This window comes from Giardia intestinalis, chromosome 5, assembly GCF_000002435.2.
Source record: "Giardia intestinalis strain WB C6 chromosome 5, whole genome shotgun sequence".
NCBI classification, from domain to species: domain Eukaryota; phylum Fornicata; order Diplomonadida; family Hexamitidae; genus Giardia; species Giardia duodenalis.
In genome coordinates this window covers 1,655,467-1,673,805 of record NC_051860.1, presented here as the reverse complement: position 1 = coordinate 1,673,805, position 18,339 = coordinate 1,655,467, and the positions used below count along the sequence as shown (strand labels likewise).

Genomic DNA, 18,339 nt, shown 5'->3' with positions numbered 1-18,339 from the left:
TGTAGAGGCAACTGTAGTATTTACGATAATCTCTATAACTAGAAATTCGCCGTGGCCGACATGGATGCAGATGTCTCTGATTCAGGATACACTTCGAGGACGACCTATGATACTGCAGACGTCACGTCCATAATCTCACCAGGAGCTGAACCAAAGCTTACACACTACATTGGACCCCATGGGTATGAAACTGCTGACGATGGTGCAGGGTACTATAATAACCTGGACTACTCAGAGCCGTTTGCTACAGCAACTGAAGGGGTATCTGTTACTCAAGTCATGGATATGAAGAATAATGAAACTCAAGATGCTGGGAGTTTTCAGGAGCAACTAAAAAGTGCACAAGGGCCTCTTACAGCAAGCGGAACAACACTGCAAACGGATGCTGCAGTTGTGGATGTTCTGGAAAACGTTCCGTTCCAAAGCTGTAGATCAGGGACTAGTGAACAGTTTCTTGAGATGGACGAGAACTATGGTCGTGGAAGCACTCAGATTGCAACTGCCCTCTCAGTGGTTAAGCGTGATGAGCTGGAAAAAGCTCGTTCTCAGAGTGCAACTCCAACAGCTGGTTCAGTACCATCCTCTGAAGGCACCACCAATTCCTCAGCTCCCCAAAAGACGACAATAGAAACAGCTGAGATCAATCTGCCTGCACGTAAGCCAAGATTTTCAGATCTTCCCGTGGCACCCGCAGACCTATTTAAAACCAAAGACCCTATGCCTGGCTTCAAGTTCATGGGCCAGAAGAATGTACAGTGGTTTAATTTGCGACAGCAAATCACAGGCTCAATAGACGCGGTTGTTACGTTTCTGCAAAAGGAGATCATAGAAAACCCTCAATATTGTAGCTTTTCTGTGACGACTATATCTAATGTCAAGCAGCACAAATACTCTATCTTGGAGGCACTTCCGTCAAATTACACTCAGATGGAAAATTATGGATTTCCCGACGCATCCCCTAGTTTGAGGGCATCGACACATATACCCCCCATCTTGAAGTTGAAGTCGACGACCTCTATTGTCTTCAACTATGTGACACTAATACTACTTCAAGTCCTTATTTGGACACCGCTCATTTGCACACTAATCCCGTCACTTAAGACGTATAGTCACACTTTCATCAGTACTGCCACGCTCGCCATACTCATTGAGGTTTTGCTTTTCCTTGTAGCCTCTGGATATAGTAACAGCCAAATGCAGACGACCTCTACCGACATTCAAAGCCTTGTGTTTGATGCCAGTTGTCTCATGGCCTCGTCTTTACCTCGACAGATGCCCTCGGAGTGTGGTCACTCTAAATATCTTCGTAGGCAACGAATTTCCCCAGAAACGTACAAGGGCCTTGTGTCAGCCTTGGGGGCGGTTACTTTTCTTCTCCTTTTGTATCCGGTTTCGCTCTCCATGCACTCCTTCTTCCCGCCTATTTTTCTAATCTGCCCCGAGTCTTGGGCGCCGTACGTCACCATGCTTATTGCTGCATTAGGATTCGCTACATTCTTTCCGGCTTCTTTCCTGTACACTCACTGCCGTATTGTTGAGCAAAGTATCAGACAATCAATATGTTGCAATCTTCGGGGGTTCTATCCATCGAATGTTTTCGCGCTAGACTATTCATCAGTACACAATATTGATGAGGGCCTCTGTTATTTCTTTGGCAATAAGACACCAAACCTCTTCATTCCCTTCATTGCTATTGACAGCGTTGCATTGGTCATGGAGCCGGTAGACATTAGGTTGCGCTATCGTTTCACTCGCAAGGAAATGGCACTATTTGATGGGCGTCACAACGCTAAGGCCTTAGATGTGGCTCGTAGAGGATACGATGTAGTCGAAGAGAAAGACCTGTTGATATGGGTGGTCCTGGGTTTAAGCAACGACCTGAAGCTGTGGCTTCCGCTGAGCATGACGCAGTGGAATCCGTGCCTTTTCGGTTTTCAGGGCTCAGAGGTCGCAACACTTTTAGAACTCGCTGCGTCTGCCATTGACATCGAAAGTAAGAACCTTGGAAGTGCCGAGGACGAAAAGCCTAAGGCACACCTTCTTCAGGATGCACTGCGAAATGCTGGTGATTTTTGCAGATTCTACCAAGAGTCTCGTAGAGAGACGGTCATGGAAGAGGCCTTACACATCCCTCGAATTAGCTCCTTCATCGTTCCCACAGAGGTTTAGATATTCTCAGAGACGCGTGCAGTAAATTGCACTTGTGCCAGTTCCTACTTCTGAATCCAGTGTCATAAGTATATCCATTGATACGGGGAAAGTACATTGACAATCTCAGATTTAAAAGTTCACAAAGAGATTGTTCAAGCCGGAAACAATGCTTCCTATCTCTTCATATACACCAGCATCAGGCTTCAGTAACGGAACACTAACGCTTACAGGTTCCTTGAGGGGTTGGGTTGAGACTTGGGGGACAATACCAGAGGCCACATTAGCCACGTGATTGAGGAGTTGAATAGCTGGTCTAGGCGATGAAGACACTCTGGGCGGTACGGTATACACAGAAAAGGCTGGTGGGGCAAAAGTGGGCGGCTCTGCGGCCTCTGCCGAATTCCAGTTCTCGTTTCCTTGGTTGGTTGACCTATTGATGGATGCTTCAGCATAGATATAACCGTCGTATGACGTATTGCTCAATGTGAACCAGCCCCCTATCACTATTCCAGAAGAATAACACTCTGCGAGGGGGATGTCCACAGACCCCAAAAAGATCTTTCTCGAATTACCGGCAAGGAATCCGAAAATAGATAGAGAAAAAGAGCCATGTAGTAGATAGTTAATGTTCGTTGGTATAAGTGCCAGTTTTCGTGAAATAGTCAGTGTCGTGTCTGCATAAACAAGCCCGTGCTCTTCCCGATCATATGGTACTGTGTGTATGGCCGTCGATGTTCCTGGTTCTCGTAACTCCTTTGTAAGCTTGTGCACCTGAGTAAGCTTGTACCCTATAATTGCTGCCAATTCTGCTGTGGGCTGAAGTGTTGCTACAGCGTAGATCCGTTCCACAGGGCCAAGGTTCCTGAAGAAGACTCGTGATACCTTAGCGACGAAACAAACTGCAGCAACTTTGTGCATGTCTGGCTGCTTAGATCCAAGTATTGGCTTGGAAGTAGCCTCACCTTTCCCCTGCATCAGTGCAGTCCGCCTACCCAATGCTAGTTCACGATATGCTTCTATGTCAGCATGGGTTTCTAGCGAACAGCAGACAGACTTACTTGCCTTTTTCACTGAAGGATTATATCTTGCCATGTCAAGGTAGATGCAGGGCTTAGATCTCAGAGATTGCTCATACTCTAACAGGGGCTGGCCACCGCAAAGGATAGAGATATCTGCAGCACCTATTAGAAGATTGCCCTGGATTGCATCGGTCCTACCAGCATAGTTACTTGATATGGTAACAGCATGGATCGGAACCACTTCAGAGAAGAGGACGTTGACTCTACGGCGTGAAAAGGCGTTCCTTCGTTCACCATACTCGTCTATTTTATATAGCACAGGATGTATTGTCCTGGCAACATCAATATAAGCAGCGCCAAGCTGAAAGTCAAGTGCTCCTGTGGCTGTCTCAAGCTCTGCTATGAGGGACAGCTCTAGTGTTTTCAGCTTGGTATGTTCTACCAGATATACAGATTTCTCTGGAGTGAGCTCTTCCTCAGTGTTGGGTGGCGACTTAACGTACAACCGCAGTTTGTTCAATATCTGATTAGGTGCCAATGCCTGGAGCCCCTGGGCAAGATATAAATCTGTGACATGGACTAATATAAAGAGGTTATCATCTGTTGATGGCTGAATGAGTGGTGCCTGGTGCCCCTTCAAAATCCGTTCTTGTGGCTCTTGTACCATTACCGGGGCTGCTTGCTGATATGTGTCTACTCTGGAAACAGGTTCTACAGGATCTGATGGAGGGAGGCCTGTCACCTGGGTCAGGCCTAGTGGTTGCACACAAGCCCCGAGATCAGATCGCAGATCCTGCTGCTGTTGGCGAACGGCTTTCTGCACATTAGCTGTTCGTCGTAGAACGCGGGTCAATGACGCACGAAAAGTCTCTTTTGGTATTATGGCAGGATTCATGTTTAAAAAAGTCCATGCCTCTGGACACAGTTGAAGATTGGTTCAAGGCGGTTGGGGCTGACAACCTGGATTTGATCGAGGATAATGTGTGGATTTATGGCCCAAAGAAGGACGAAAACGGAGAAACTGCTCTTATGATGGCTGTTCGCAAGAAAAGGCACGTCATCATCCCCGTGCTAATGCCGAACGCAATCACCCTTTGTAACAACGAAGGCAAGACAGCACTGATGATAGCCGCCGAATTAGATGATCCCGACGCCTGCTCTCTACTGGTTGAGTCCGAGGCGAATGTTTGTACTAGTGATGGCAAGACAGCGCTCCACATAGCAGCTATAAGCAACGCATACCATGCAGTGCGTGCCCTTACGGAGAGCCTTGAGGTAAGCAAGGATAAGAATGGTAAAACTGCTTTAGATTTGGCCATTGATGGCAATTGCCTAAGGTCCGTGAAGGCTTTGTTGGCACATGGCACGTGGACTCGCTATGGTCAGCTCAAGGACTATCTACAGATTGCAGAGAGGCACAACTACAGCGAGCTCGCCGAGTACTTGCGAGGGATCATAGCAGATATTCCACAGAACGCAACTGATGACATGTACCTCAACAGAGTCATTGACCCCATAGAAGACATTGTGTCTGCAGTGCCAAGCGTGTCCAACATTAAGGTGGATGACTCCCTAATGACAAAGACTGCTGCGACTCTCCCACCGCCCAGCAAGAAGAACTCTTGCTGCGGACAATGCGTTGGTGGCGTTTGCTCCACTGGCTTGAATGCACATTTGTGCAAGCTCAAAAGCGGTACTGTTCGTGCTGTGGCAGGACTTCTTGTTGTGGCGCTCTTGTCGATCCTGTTTAGGTTGTTTCTGAACAAAGAGTAAAAACCTTTCAAAAATAAAATGGCTTTCCAGACCAAAGTAGACCCTGAATACCTGCGCCAGATACAGGCTCGTCCTCTGCAGGAGCAGTGGCTCACTGCGCAGCTAGAAGATCTGGGCCTTAGGATATCGAAGTTCAATAATGTGCGCGCCGCAGACCAGTCGAATTACATGGCTATAACAACCGCTGCGATAGAATGCACTTTCCTTCTTAAGACTACGCTTCTGGAGCCTGCTGGGTATGAGAAACTCTACGAAAAGGTCTCTGAATTCCTGGTCTCCCTTCGCCAGTACTTCTCATCGATTACAGAGAACCCACTTGGGCGCATCATGAGCCCGTACCAGCTTTATGTCTTCGTACAGCGCACAACCATCGTCATACCGCGCCTGTATCTAATGGCCCTTGCTGCGTCTATTTGGCTGGAGCACCTCAACAATGCCAGGAAGTTCCTCCATGCGAATCCGGACACAGCTCCTGCTGAGCTACTGAAGCTTGGGATGCCTACCACTATGGACAGTATCCGTGAGCTTAAGAACAACATAGTTCTTGACTTGCACGAGTTCTGCCGTGGTGTCCAGAATCCCTTACGCCACCTCTTTCTGCGCCACTATATAGTTGAGGTACTGCGCCCGCATCTTGACTTTGATCTGAGTGAGCCGTACGTGGTCGTTGCTGATGTCGACATCACTTTGGACTTTTTATTGCGAAACTATATTGAGATGAACCGTTTCTGGGTCCGTACCCAGTACGACCCGGCGCGAACGCGTAAGGAAGCAGACAGACGCGACAAGAGGCGCATTTACCTCTCCGAAATGATCAGCACTGGTTTCAAGGAGATTGCCAAGCTATGCACAATAGATGGTCTCCAGGCAGATGTACTTGTCGAGGTGCTTCGCCAGGTAAAACTCAGCAGTGACCCTATGTCCACCGCAACTATTCTGGAGGGTGTCTGCGCCCATATCAACATCAACAAGCTCTTCGTTGCATTAGACGATGTTTTTGCTGCTGTCGTTAGTGGATGCCACGGTGTCAAGTCTTTCATCATTCTGCTAGACCGTCTTTCGTTGGAGAAGGAGAAGATCACGATTACTGAAGAATTGTATAGGAGATTCTGTGAAGCAGGAACAGGACTTTGCAATACGGTACTTCAGGAGATAGCGTCAAAGGGTCTGGAGCATGTTGACAAGGTCACAGGCATGATCATGGATAGCGCTTGGATTTCTTGCATCAACGCTCTTCTGGTATTCTCGTCTCGTGTCTGGCCTGAGGATATGAGCAAGCTAACGTCTGCCCTCAACGTTCTGATTGGCATAATTTTCCCTCACTGCTCAGAGCAGCACATCAGGTCGTATGCCGAACAGGTCGAGAACAGACATCTGCCGCAGATACAACCAGTGCAGCTCTTGGAGCGCGATGATGACTCGATTGTGAAGACTCTTACTTCGCCGCTCATAAGGATGAAGGCATCTATGATGCCAGAGTACCTTAGACTATTGCCATCTCGCGCACTCAAATGTTATCTTATGCAGAAGTCGGACCGTCTTATGAGGGATTTCAGTTTGGGCGTCGCATATGCTCTTCTGGAAAACCCGCTCACTGTTTCCCCCGAGGAATACGCTAGAAATAACGAAAGGGCCCTTATGTTGGGCAAGTTCTGCTTTGAGAACGTTTATACTCTTGCGCATACTGACTGTCTCCTTTTCGCGAAGTGCATTCAATCATTCCACGGTGCTCTTGATTGCTATAACATGCTTATGAATCCAAACTACGAGCTGCCGACGGAAGCGAAGGCAGATATATATCCAAGTCTCTTCTATGTCTGTCATCGTGATGGGTATCTTCGCGAGGCAGGTAGGGTTGCCAGCTTGATGGATGACATCGATCAACAAGCTGCGATAAAGCTCCACATCGACAACACTAAGTCCATCATAGAAGCGATGAGCGGCTCCTATTTCTCCACTGAGACCTTCACCAAGGACGATATCTATAACGAGCTTGCTGCAGCTATTCTTGTCTATGAGTGCTTCCACAGTTCTAGGCAGCAGTGCCAGATACTGTGCGAGATGATGAGTGTCGTTGCTAGCGTCAAGCTTCCAGAGGGCGAGGAGGCTGCCATTCTGAACAGGTTCCTTGCTTTAGCCAGCGTTCTCCTTGTACGAAGAGAGCGTCCCGTGGTTCTTGCAAAGTGCTCGCAGCTTTTCAGAGTTCATCATCAAGATGAGCGTAGCCGTCAGGCAGAGTCTTTAGCGCGAACCGCTCAGGCGAAGTGGGGAGACGCCGACTCGCAAAAGAGGATGGAGATCTTCCTCGGAAACTGAGCCTGCCTCATCATACGTTTGTGCATTTGTAAACCACTCTATACATTGTTTCCGTCCTGCTCTCCTGTCTTGCTGTGCTTGGTCCTGGTGGCCGTACTGGCTGTAAGAGGAAGAGTGGCGGAAGATTTTCGCCGAGCAGATCGTTGCTTTAGGGCAGGTCTACTCAACAGGGTCACAGCTCGCTGTATGGTAAGGGGTGCTGCACCGGCTGGCAACTGAACAGGACGCCATTTTCCAAAGTCGTCTGTAAGGCTCTTCAAGGGGGGCTCTGCCTCTCTAGACATATCCTCAGTTGTAAGGGCCACTTGAAAGTGTCGCGCAATCAATCCGCTATTGCAATCCAAATTAGAACTATCAATTATTTGCTCTGACTTCTGAGGCGTAGGTTTCTGTAGATCGTCTGACATTTTTATAACAGTGGAGAAGCTTATGAATACGAGGGGTCGTAAAGAACGAAGGGTCATCTTCGCAAAGAGTATTTTACTTCTTGCCAGCCGGCTTGTTGGCCTTTTTAAGGCTTTCGTTAGATTTAGCCCTAGCAGACCTTGGTGATTTGTTCTGCTCGTACGCCAACAGACGCTTGGTCATATCTTGCAGCTGAGCACGCAGAGAAGTAACGGTCTCGATAAGAGCCTTTTCACGGCCCTTGGCCTCTAAATACGGCTTGAGCTGCTCTTCTGCAAGGCGGAGACGCTCACTAGTCGCAGCAAGCTTCTTCTCGTACTCAGCATTAAGCGCCTGGCACGCAAGAAGTTCCTCCCTGCTACATCCGCTTGCGTGCTGGTCAACGTCACAGTTGGCATTCTGTGCCTTGGCCAGCTCACACTGGGCTTTCCAATAAGCGACGTCCTGTTGGAGAGTTGAGCGTTCCTCTAATACCCTATCCAAATCGTCGTTCATTTTCTGTATAACATCCAGGTGACTGTGACCGTCATTTTGTATGACTGTTAATGCTTCAAGCTCCCCGCGGAGAGCCTTATTCTCCTTCTGGAGATGTTCAAGCTCCTTTTTCCATGAAGCGTTGTCTTTCTCCGTAGATACAAGGACGTTTGGTGCTGCAACCTGAAACTCTTGGGACTCAGGTCGGGAGGGGTCCTCTCTTAGATACAGATCCGGAATCTTATACTCTTGTGGCTCCAAGGACCCGTCCTCGGCTCGTAAGGGGACAGAGCCTGCGGGGTACTGACCAGATCTTATTTTCTCCTTGCACTTGTCACATATAGGACCCTTTGGAGAGCCGTTAGCAGAGGGCTTGGGTGACTGCCTGCGTGGGGAGTGACTTGATACTCTAGACCCAGGAGTGTTATTCTTGCTATTATTTTCGGCAAGACGCAAAACAAATGAGCTTCTTTCTGTTTCCAGTCGGGCCCTCAGCTCTATTGTCTCCCTTTCCAACTTCTTAATAGTGTGATTTTTGTACTTCTGGTTCGATAGAACATCGTTAAGCTCCTTCTTCATGCGTGCGTTTTCCGCTATCAGATCGTTTTTTCCTGCTTCAACCGTAACCTTTTGCGCACGGGTCTCATCGAGTTCGCGGGCAAGGCGTTTTATTTCTAGCTGCATCTTTGAAACCATATCAAACTGGCCCTGTTCATCTGAGGGCACACGCATGGCTTTGTATGCAAGAAGGGTCTCGCTGTCAATTTTCGGGCTGGGGGTATGCTTGTCGTTGTTGGTGCGTTGGGAGGCAGGGAGAGCGGCACGATGATTGCGCCCAGATGCAGACCGCTCTGCTTGAGTCGGAGAAGGTCCACGAGGCTGGCCCCTGCTAGCACGGCGATCTGTGTCTGGACGCTTAGGAGTTATATTGGCCTGCTTCTCTTGATGGATCAATTTCGACTTTGACGGGGCTCTCACAGCAGGCTCTTCAGCAAGCTGGTTTTTGGGGCCAGAAGCTGCGCGGACACGCGTTGTTGGGCTCTGATTTCGCTCCTTTGCAGGCATTTCCTATTTTGGAAATCTCACTAATTAGAATTCAAGGAAATGGTGCGCAAAACGTAGGAAGCTGCTGCCGCCATTTACTTAGCTCGTGGAGAAGCACCATCCCCTGCTTGGTGTTCATAAGCAAGGAGTTTCTTAGTCATGTGATGGATTTGGCTTCGTAACTGTGTGATGGTTTCCACAAGAAGTGCTTCTCGGCTCTGACGTGCCTCGTAGAGATTCAGCCTTTCATCTGCAGCCGCCACCGCCCTTTCGAGCTTTGATATTTGTACTTCGTATTGCCTGTTTATTGTAATCACTTCATCAAGTTGCTGCTTAATAGAAGAATCGTCTCCACTGGTTGTCCTCGGTGAGATGCGTGCTAACAGACGCTGAACATCAAGCATCTCTTGTAGCGCAACAACTTCGAGCCGCAAGTTTTTGTTCTCAGTCATACAGTTCTGCAAGAGTATTTGAAGTTCACGCATTGCTGTATCTGGAGGTAATTCTTTGACATCTTCTGACGGATAAGTGGACTCTTTACAGAGCTGATTCCGGTGTCCAGCTAGTTCTGCCTGTAGTTCATTATTTAACGCCTGCAGAGACTCCACTTCCAAAAGTAGATCGTCGTATGAGTGTTGCTTTTTGCCTCCCAAGGAACTTACCGGGGTTTGAGTCACACCTTGGGTCACTAAGTTATGCATTTTTGCAGGCTTTGCCCTGGCTTCCATGAGCTGCTTCTCCAACCGCTTAATTGTGTGAGTCTTGTACTTTTGATTCTCCACTAAACTAGCAATCTCTTCTCTCAGTCTAGTATTCTCCGCCACTAGATTATTTCTTCCCGACTCTGTAACGACCTTAGCAATACGAGTTTCTTCCAACTCACGTGCTAATCGCTTTATTTCAAGTTGCATCTTAGAGAACATGTCAAACTGGCCATTTTCATCTGCAGGGATGCGCATGGATCTATACTGTGAAAGAATGTCCAGTTCTGATCTATTACGGGTTGGGCTTTGTGTGCTCGCGCGCCGGTCACTGGCTCTACTGGCTCTGCGAGTTGGAGACGCCATCTGCGCTCCCTTAGAAGAGTGTGGAGACGCATGCTCATGGCTCATAGGCCGAATTTTTCCCTTACTCTCGGATCTACTGCCGACTGAGCTTCCCCTGCTAAGATTGAGGAGCTCTGTTTTCTCAAGCATGCTACTCACAGTCTTAATACCCCCCACGTGGGGGCTCTGACTTTGCTTGGCAGTCATATGTGCCCGCTCAATGCGTGCATCAGCAGCAGACTGCTCTCGTGGACGGACAATCGTCGGGGACAGTGTCCGGCGAGACTCAGAGCGCTTCTGCTGCTCCGGTATCTGGCCTGTACGCTTGCCAGCAGAGCCAGAACCCTTTTTAGACTGCGTTTTGTCTTCCTCCTCCGCTAGTTTGCTGGTAAGATGAAGCATGTGTGTAAATTTTGACAGATTCGTTGCTGTATCGGGAACCTCAGCGTTCAATCGATGTACAGTACTGCCTTGCGTGGGGGTAGAAGCAGCGGTTATGGATGAAAGGCGTGTGCCTGTCATAGATCCACGCGATTGCACTGTCGCTTTTCCGGTGCGACTAGACGCTCGTCGCTGCTTCTTGCTGAGAATGGTAGGCTTCTGGGCGGAGGTTAGCTGAAAAGCATCAGCAGACTCTTCCGAATCACTGTGCCTGGAGATAGAGCCCTTTTGCAAGGATGTTGCTGGAGCCCTAGTTACAGGTTGGTCTTGGTATCCTTGTGCTTGCTTGGATATTTGGGTTTTAAACTCGCTGCACCTCTTTTCCGCTTCAGTCTGCCTTTCGATGCGCCGAACATTAATCTGCGGAGTGATATCATCACAAGTGTCAAGATCTTCCATTGTGAAGTAGCTCCTGGAGGAGCGGGAGCGAGGGCGACTAGAGACAAGATCGGTAGACCCTGAGCGATGAGACTGCGCCTCGTTGAGACGAAAGATATTAACGCCTGCAGCTCTCCAGGCATGCGAGCACCTATGAAGAAGGTCATTCATGAGGTCAAAGGCCATTAGGCATAGCTTAGAATCTGCTTCGGGACTTATTTCGAAGAATGCACTAGAGTTTGGTCTGTTCATCTCTGGAAGTACATATGTGCTGAGACGAGATGTTTTACTGAGTATTCCGAGAACGTCTTGTAGAGTAATGTAGTAAAAGCTCATATTCCCAGTAGAAATCTCCTTCCAGAAGTGCCCCTTTGCAGGCTTTTCATGAGGCTTGATCTTTTCACCAGGAGGCGATAGCTGTAAACCACCAGATGATGAAGTCGCGTCAAGTGTCAATGTTTCAGTTTCTCTGTCAGACTCGCTGTCGTCCTTTCTTGTCATCTTATACTGACGCACCGCAATATTGAGGCGAAGAGCTGGTACTTTCGTTTCTTTTGTGCTTTGATCACGGGGTGGGCTTACTGGGCTTACTTCACTTTGCCTAGAAGCTTCGGCCACTCGTGTATACTCGCCTTGAATTGCCAACAGAATGGCAGCAAGCTCATCATTTGAAGAACATGCCACCTCTGCTAGATTTTCATAATACACATTACCGGCTTCATCTCTGCTTAGGCTAAGCTCGGTGTTATCTGGGAAAAGCATATCGACTACACGGCCACGTTGCGCGATACATAAGCAAGAAAGGGTTATCAAATACCGCACCGGTGCTTTCTTCGTCTGTTTAAGCTCGTCACGTACTGTACTTATGATCTGTCCTAGCATAGATGGCTCTATTGTGTTTGTTGTATATGGAAATAGGGGTCCAAAGCGATCGCTATTGGTAGAGATCGCAACTATAGAAAACTCGTTACCAGCAGACACTGCACGAAGGATGTTTGCCAAATCAGAAACAAGGGCTGATGATCCAAAGTTGCGATAGGCTGCAGCGACCTCACAAACTGCGGCTACCTCCTGCTTCACCAGTAACGAAACAGAGATTGTCTTCTCCTCTGAATTCGGTCTAATCACAAAATCGATCTCCTCTCGTTTCGCTTTCTGAGTTGCAAACGCTTTGTGAATGGCCAGTGTGAGCCGCATCCTCTAAGTGCAGAAGGAGTAGGGATTCCAAATTTGGCTAAAACAAAATATGCTCAGTTTTCATGCCATTTTAAATTGACTGTCCAAATGTCCAAGGTACACTTTATTGATGGATCTTCCTCGTGCCCTAGGCCTGGAGATCTGTACCACCATGCAGAAATCCCACGGGTCGGCAACGTATCAAGTTATGGATGTCTCTGTAAAGAAGCATAGGGCACTTCGGGTTTTGACGCCTCGGTGCACCCCCTCCCGCATGATCTTTCCATGCATAACCGATGGTCACATGTATACGTTGTTGCAGACTCAGACCCTAGCCTGTTATTACAGAGCGTTCCAGTGCCCGGGCTCAGGTACTATTTACTTGATACGAGAGTTATGTAAGGAGCCTCTAGGCCATCTTATACAGAGCTATCGAGACTCCTGCCTTGATATGTCTGAGTATACGGTGTTAAAGATCGCAAAGCAAATCCTTGAAGGCTTACACTATCTTCACGAATTCAAGCACCGATCTACTACTGGCATCTCCCCTAAGACAGCTGCGCCAGCTAGTACTCTTCCCCGCGTGAACGAGCTCATTCATGGGCGTCTTCATCTGAATAATGTGATGCTACGTTGGGATGGTTCTGTTGCCTTGTGCGATATGGCTTACTTGTTTCCAAACAGCACACCCTACAGCTCTAGCAAGTACAGCTTTGCGTCAAATATGGACGTATTTATTGCACCAGAAGCCCTCGAGAAAGGTACTTGGAGTACCAAGAGCGACATGTGGTCTCTCGGGATGCTCATTTATACTATGTGTACTTTGCAAGCACCCGAGGGCATCTCTCTTGATACACTTGTTAACACGCTGCAAGATAATCCATTGCTTTCCCACTATTCTCCACAACTTCGTGAAACTTTGTTTAGTTTGCTTTCCTTGCTTCCAGATTCACGTCCAGCAGCAGGTGATCTTCTAAAGTCATCACTATTCTCTAAAATTAAGGACACGAAGATCGCACTTGATAACCGTAATCTTTGCACTACAGATGCACAGATACCCTTTTCGGATTTAACTGATTTAATGAGCGCAGCATCATCTGGTGACTATGATCGGGCCATAGCGCATTTAGATCAATGTGGTTTGGCGACTTTTCTGGGTAAAACTGCGCTTATGTACGCGGCTCAGCATGGACATGCAGCGCTTATACCTTTTCTTCTTAGTGAAGTTAGACTTCAGATTATCAGTCGCGATAGTCCTGCCCGTGGTAAGACAGCCCTGATGTATGCCGCATCTAACAACCACGTTAGCGTTGTGTCCCAGCTTATACCAACTGAAGCAAAGATGCAAACTGAGCGGGGGAAGACGGCATTGATGATGGCTGCTGAAAAGGGACACGTCCAAGTGATCGAGCTTTTAGCTCCCCATGAAAGAGGCCTTCGCACGACTATAGGCTTAACTTCTCTTATGCTGGCTATCATTCGCCGTAAGTGGACATCCGTTGAAATGCTGGTCCCATTGGAGAAGAAGATTAAAACTAAGAGTGGAAGCACAGCCCTGATGGTGGCTGCCAGACGTAATATGCCGGAGTCGTTAAAGTACTTATTACCCGTAGAAGGCCGGATGACGCGAAGGAATGGACGAACAGCGCTTATGCTCGCGGCGGCAGCTGGGGCCGTAGAGTTTGTCAAAGGAATGATCGACCTTTCTACCACTGAGCCATCTAACACACACTTAGAGCATCGTATGCGCGATAAACGGGGATACACAGCTCTCATACACGCTGCCCGCAATGGAAAGGCTACCTGTATGAGCGTACTCATTGACGTGGAGCATGACATCGTTGATAATAAAAAGCGTGGAGTTGTCTATCATACTAAATGCTGGGTACGACAGGCTAAAGATGGAAAGGATGTACAAGCAGGAGCTGCATGCTTGGCTCTGCTGGTTGAAAAGGGGCTTATCAAAGATAGTCAGACGAGCACGCTTACGTCTGATAAAGTATGCGCAGAAACTGCCATAAGCCCTATGTCTGTATTTAGTCCTGAAGACCGGGTGAGACACTCTTTGAGACTATCAGCTGTAGCGCCAAGTGATGAGCTTCAGGATCTAGCAATTTTTGAGGCCGAATCTTCTATGGATGCCTCTCTCATTTTTCTACAGGCAGACACATCCTCGAGCAGTTCTGGCTAAAGAGACCCCAATGATAAGTAATTTCAAAAAATACTCAAATGGAAACCTCGCCTCCGTTTAGTCAGTTTTTGCGTCCGGATGACTTCAGCATTTTCAAAGGATCCGTTTTGGTATTCGAAAAAGAAGCGGTACTTCGGTTGAAGATTCTTCAAAAGCTTGATAGATGCTGGCGTGGCTCCTTAGAAACCGGATTGCTTGAAAATCATGCCACCGTGGTCAATAATGTAGGGCTAACCTTTGCTGAGAACGGCTGTAACCATAATTGGCTAGTGGGGCTGCCGTTTTCCACTGATCAGGATACGCGATCATATTGGCTATTGCGGTTTGCATTTGCCTCAGATAAGGATGCATGGGCATGGCATATGAATTGCGAGAGAATACTTGCCTTTTCCCGCTTTGTGCATGCATTTTTGGCCCCCGGAAGCCATCCAAGACATGTCCTCTCATCTTTGGGAGAACCCTGTGCTCCGCTCAATATCAAGAGTAAGGGCGAAGGAACCAGCTGTCTTCTCTCGTCCTATCTGTATATGGTGTCTGATTTACTTATCTCTGACGAAAATGGCCCTGTCCTTTTTACCTTAGACTCTATTTCTAGATTGCCTGCCACAGGGCCTACCAATTTAACTAACGATTCTGACAGGGAGGCTCTTCGATACATCAAAGCAATGTGCCTAGGACTAATACAAGAAATTGAGTATGTCGAACTATCTCTCTCCACGTTTTACCTCACACGTCGCGAAAAGTTTTCAGCATGTATTGAGCTCGCCGCAAAACGTGTGCCATGCGTGGCGGGGATGTTTCTATTGGCTGCAGAAGATTTAATTTCACTCTTGCTGATCAAATTTACAGCCATTTACAAGGCGTCTCAGAGTATCTGTGCCTCTGTCTCAGACATCCGGATACCGCAATTTGCAGAGCTTCTAGAGATCCTTAGGCAAACGCGCATAGACTCTAATAGCTTGGAGGCAAAGGTTCAGCTGGATGAAGATAGGAAGCTCAGTCGGAAAAATATCGACGCAGCCATTCGTGCTGGGTGTATCCCCCCGTGCATGTTACACTGCATCAATGGTTTGAAGGCAAACAACAAGCTTAAGTACCAAGCCCGTCTGCAACTGACCAGCTTTTTTAACAGCTGTGGAATGTCATGCGAAGACGACCTTGAATATCAGAAGTCGTTTTACACACGAGTGATTCCTGAGGAGAAGTTTACCAGGGAGTACGCATATAATATCAAACACATCCACGGTAAGGTTGGCGGGCGTAAGCCAGCTATGTGTCGTGGATGTAATACTATTGGAACCCTTGTTCCAACTGGAGATAGGTCCGGGCAGCAATTAGAAGTACACGGCTGTCCCTTTGTGCATATGTATGACAAGAATACTGGAGATCCTACCCGACTTAAAACGTTTCTACAGAATAATTATAGAGTGACAGCTTATGAACGGGACATAGAGGACAAGATCCTCTGTGCTGTTAGCAATCACCAAGACAAGGGATGGCTGGGGTACATAACGGCACCTCTGAGGGAAGGAGAACCCAAGGTGGCATGTAACCACTTGTTTGAATTAGTCCACGGGGATGTCCGGATTGATCTGATGCACCCAGTCAAATTTTTCAAGGAAAGCACAAATATCGTGGCCCAAAGGCCTATTGAGTAAATGAACGAAGGCTCTCTGCAGAAGGAGAACAAGGATGATCGCATACAAACTGAATGGACGGGGGAGCGTATCTAAGAGCAAGAAGAAAACCCCAAAGAAATGCCACGCGGATTTCGTTGCAAAACTCGCCCTTGCCCAATCTGTCCATGACAGAGTCGTGGAGAGTTTCACGCAGCTTTAACTGGACAGTCTTGACATCGAATACGTCTAAGCAAAATGCGTTGGAAAGTGCCTGATTGGAGCCCATTAGTAGCGGGCTGCAACAAAGCTCGCAAAGGAAGGGGCGAGAGCCACAAATGAAAGCCCCCAGATAGCACGCCTCACGCAGGTGCTTCAGAAGCTCGGGTGGAAGGGGTACTGCTCGCAGATCAGTGTAGAACATATTGAATATTTGAAGCAGGTGATATATCCCATCAATTCCTTTGCTTATGTCTTCCCGAATAAGTTCTCCGATCTCTGGAACCGGCTTCTTATCCCGCAACCGATTTTGATAGAACCTTATTTTCCCCAAACAGTCATAAGATCCCGGAGTGCTAAAAACAGAAAGTCTTGGGAAATATCCCAAGAACAAAGTGTCAATGATATCTGACGTTAAATCTGACATGTGAACAATCTGTAACATAAGCTTATAGAAAATAGAATCCAAAAATAAAAATGTCATGTTTCTCTTAGTTAAGTGATGAGAATCAAGAGAGGTGTTTGCCCTGATGTTGCTAGAAAGATCAGCAAGAAAGTCACACGGCTTTAGATCTGCTAACATAAAACGCATGGCTCCCATTAGATACTTGACCGCAATGGCTGAATCAGCGAGCAAAGCCTGATTAATGTATAGTATCTCACGAAGGATGTGGTAGGGAGCAAGCGTAATAACCTTGCAGTATTTAGCTATTACATGCGGGCTGTCGAGAGTAGATGGAGAAAGAAGGGAGCCGTCCAGTTGTAATATGTCATCAATCGAATTAAGGCGCTGAATGATTGTTCCCATAATGGTGTTGCACACATAAATTGCCATTCTTCGCACCGTCTCCACTGAGTCGTCAACAAGCACAGCCAGCATACCATAGAAAGTGACACGTAAAGGAATACAGAAGTCTGGGCCCATGTGACGCTGTATGATATCGACATCAGAAAACGTTACTCCAAAGGAATAAGAGTCAGAGGTATAGGTTTCATCACTATCCTTCGCCTCTTGAAACTTCTTTAATGGAAAAAGAGGTACCTTCATCTCGTGCGCAGCTGAAGAATGAGATCCGTGTCTACGTATCCTCTGCCCAGTGTCCGCGATTACGAGAGGCTTGTCCTGGAAAAAGGCCTCCTCTGCGTGCGCTGCCTCTTCAGTCCTTTGCCAGGCATCTATCTCACTGAGAATCTGCTCTTCTTCATCATCAATCGTTCTCATCACAAAAGCACGCTGTATTAATACATCATTCGTTATCCGCATAGCTTCTGATTCTGAGAGAAACGAAAAATGAACCGGTACAGTATGTTCGGGCGCACGCCATTCTAGTGGAGAAAGTACCCCGCTTAAGAGATCTCCGAAGTCTTCGTAAACAGAAACCAAGAGCTCCTGCGCACGGACTGGGTCAGCCTGACCCCTGGTGTGCTGTAAGAGATAGTACGCATAAATGCAGCTTAATGACCAGAGCAGAGAACGAATGCTTTCGCGTATGATGGGTGTTGCTTTAGAAATGTGCGCGTTGGATGTCAACTTGGCTCGTGCTGCATCAAACGGAAGCTCCTCTGTGTAGTTTCTCTGATCGAGCGTAAAAAGCACCACACTGACGCACATGTAAAGAACGCGGGCAAGTTTGCTTTCGGAAGCTTTTATAAGCCCTGAGAAAGTCTGGAACACGTTGGCTAAGTAGCTAAGAGGTACATTGACGGACCAGGGAATATTCTGGACCAGAGAACTAGCCAAAACAACCCCTGAGACATTCTCATGGATAGCAGAGGCAAACGACAGAATGAGCATCTTCGTTACAGGGCCTGGGCAAATCCTTTTCGCACAAGCCATAAAGCTAGCATCAGCAAGAGAGATGAGTGAGAGGTTGCTGAAGGTAAACTCGTAGTTCACCCGTAGATTCACGGCGAGGATTGGGCAGTCCTGCTTCTCCAAAATGACACTTTTCAGTACATTCAACGCATGATTAAGCTGCGAGGGAAGTCCGTGTGAAATTAGATGTGAGTATGAAGAATACAGTGCCGTATTTACAATGGTGGCTACTGCAACGCGAGGATCAGCAGCGTCGAGAGAGTCCATTTTATTT

General features: G+C 47.7%; 10 protein-coding genes across 10 annotated transcripts; 5 read left to right on the top strand and 5 right to left on the bottom strand.

Annotated features, from left to right (window-relative positions):
- Positions 1-60: 60 nt before the first annotated feature.
- Positions 61-2,169, top strand: GL50803_0033672 (uncharacterized protein; the record flags this gene model as incomplete). The annotated part of the gene is made up of 1 exon (XM_001709246.1): positions 61-2,169. One exon carries the CDS (start codon positions 61-63, stop codon positions 2,167-2,169), a length of 2,109 nt encoding a protein of 702 aa, XP_001709298.1.
- Positions 2,170-2,280: 111 nt separating this feature from the next.
- On the bottom strand, positions 2,281-4,065 carry GL50803_004768 (uncharacterized protein; the record flags this gene model as incomplete). The annotated part of the gene is made up of 1 exon (XM_001709247.1): positions 2,281-4,065. The coding sequence occupies one exon, from the start codon at positions 4,063-4,065 to the stop codon at positions 2,281-2,283; it is 1,785 nt and encodes a 594-aa protein (XP_001709299.1).
- Positions 4,066-4,079: 14 nt separating this feature from the next.
- Positions 4,080-4,943, top strand: GL50803_004767 (Ankyrin repeat protein 1; the record flags this gene model as incomplete). The annotated part of the gene is made up of 1 exon (XM_001709248.2): positions 4,080-4,943. The coding sequence occupies one exon, from the start codon at positions 4,080-4,082 to the stop codon at positions 4,941-4,943; it is 864 nt and encodes a 287-aa protein (XP_001709300.2).
- Positions 4,944-4,961: 18 nt separating this feature from the next.
- On the top strand, positions 4,962-7,259 carry GL50803_0023833 (Vacuolar protein sorting 35; the record flags this gene model as incomplete). The annotated part of the gene is made up of 1 exon (XM_001709250.1): positions 4,962-7,259. The coding sequence occupies one exon, from the start codon at positions 4,962-4,964 to the stop codon at positions 7,257-7,259; it is 2,298 nt and encodes a 765-aa protein (XP_001709302.1).
- Positions 7,260-7,297: 38 nt separating this feature from the next.
- GL50803_004764 (uncharacterized protein) lies at positions 7,298-7,666 on the bottom strand (the record flags this gene model as incomplete). Its single annotated transcript, XM_038046118.1, has 1 exon — positions 7,298-7,666. One exon carries the CDS (start codon positions 7,664-7,666, stop codon positions 7,298-7,300), a length of 369 nt encoding a protein of 122 aa, XP_037902218.1.
- Positions 7,667-7,739: 73 nt separating this feature from the next.
- Positions 7,740-9,203, bottom strand: GL50803_0092760 (uncharacterized protein; the record flags this gene model as incomplete). Its single annotated transcript, XM_001709251.1, has 1 exon — positions 7,740-9,203. One exon carries the CDS (start codon positions 9,201-9,203, stop codon positions 7,740-7,742), a length of 1,464 nt encoding a protein of 487 aa, XP_001709303.1.
- A 74-nt stretch (positions 9,204-9,277) lies between these two features.
- On the bottom strand, positions 9,278-12,244 carry GL50803_0016050 (uncharacterized protein; the record flags this gene model as incomplete). The annotated part of the gene is made up of 1 exon (XM_001709252.1): positions 9,278-12,244. The coding sequence occupies one exon, from the start codon at positions 12,242-12,244 to the stop codon at positions 9,278-9,280; it is 2,967 nt and encodes a 988-aa protein (XP_001709304.1).
- Positions 12,245-12,353: 109 nt separating this feature from the next.
- Positions 12,354-14,414, top strand: GL50803_0016049 (Kinase, NEK; the record flags this gene model as incomplete). The annotated part of the gene is made up of 1 exon (XM_001709253.1): positions 12,354-14,414. One exon carries the CDS (start codon positions 12,354-12,356, stop codon positions 14,412-14,414), a length of 2,061 nt encoding a protein of 686 aa, XP_001709305.1.
- Positions 14,415-14,452: 38 nt separating this feature from the next.
- GL50803_006980 (DNA pol/primase, large sub) lies at positions 14,453-16,072 on the top strand (the record flags this gene model as incomplete). Its single annotated transcript, XM_001709255.1, has 1 exon — positions 14,453-16,072. The coding sequence occupies one exon, from the start codon at positions 14,453-14,455 to the stop codon at positions 16,070-16,072; it is 1,620 nt and encodes a 539-aa protein (XP_001709307.1).
- Positions 16,062-18,332, bottom strand: GL50803_0014333 (uncharacterized protein; the record flags this gene model as incomplete). Its single annotated transcript, XM_038045761.1, has 1 exon — positions 16,062-18,332. The coding sequence occupies one exon, from the start codon at positions 18,330-18,332 to the stop codon at positions 16,062-16,064; it is 2,271 nt and encodes a 756-aa protein (XP_037902217.1).
- Between the last annotated feature and the right edge of the window lie 7 nt (positions 18,333-18,339).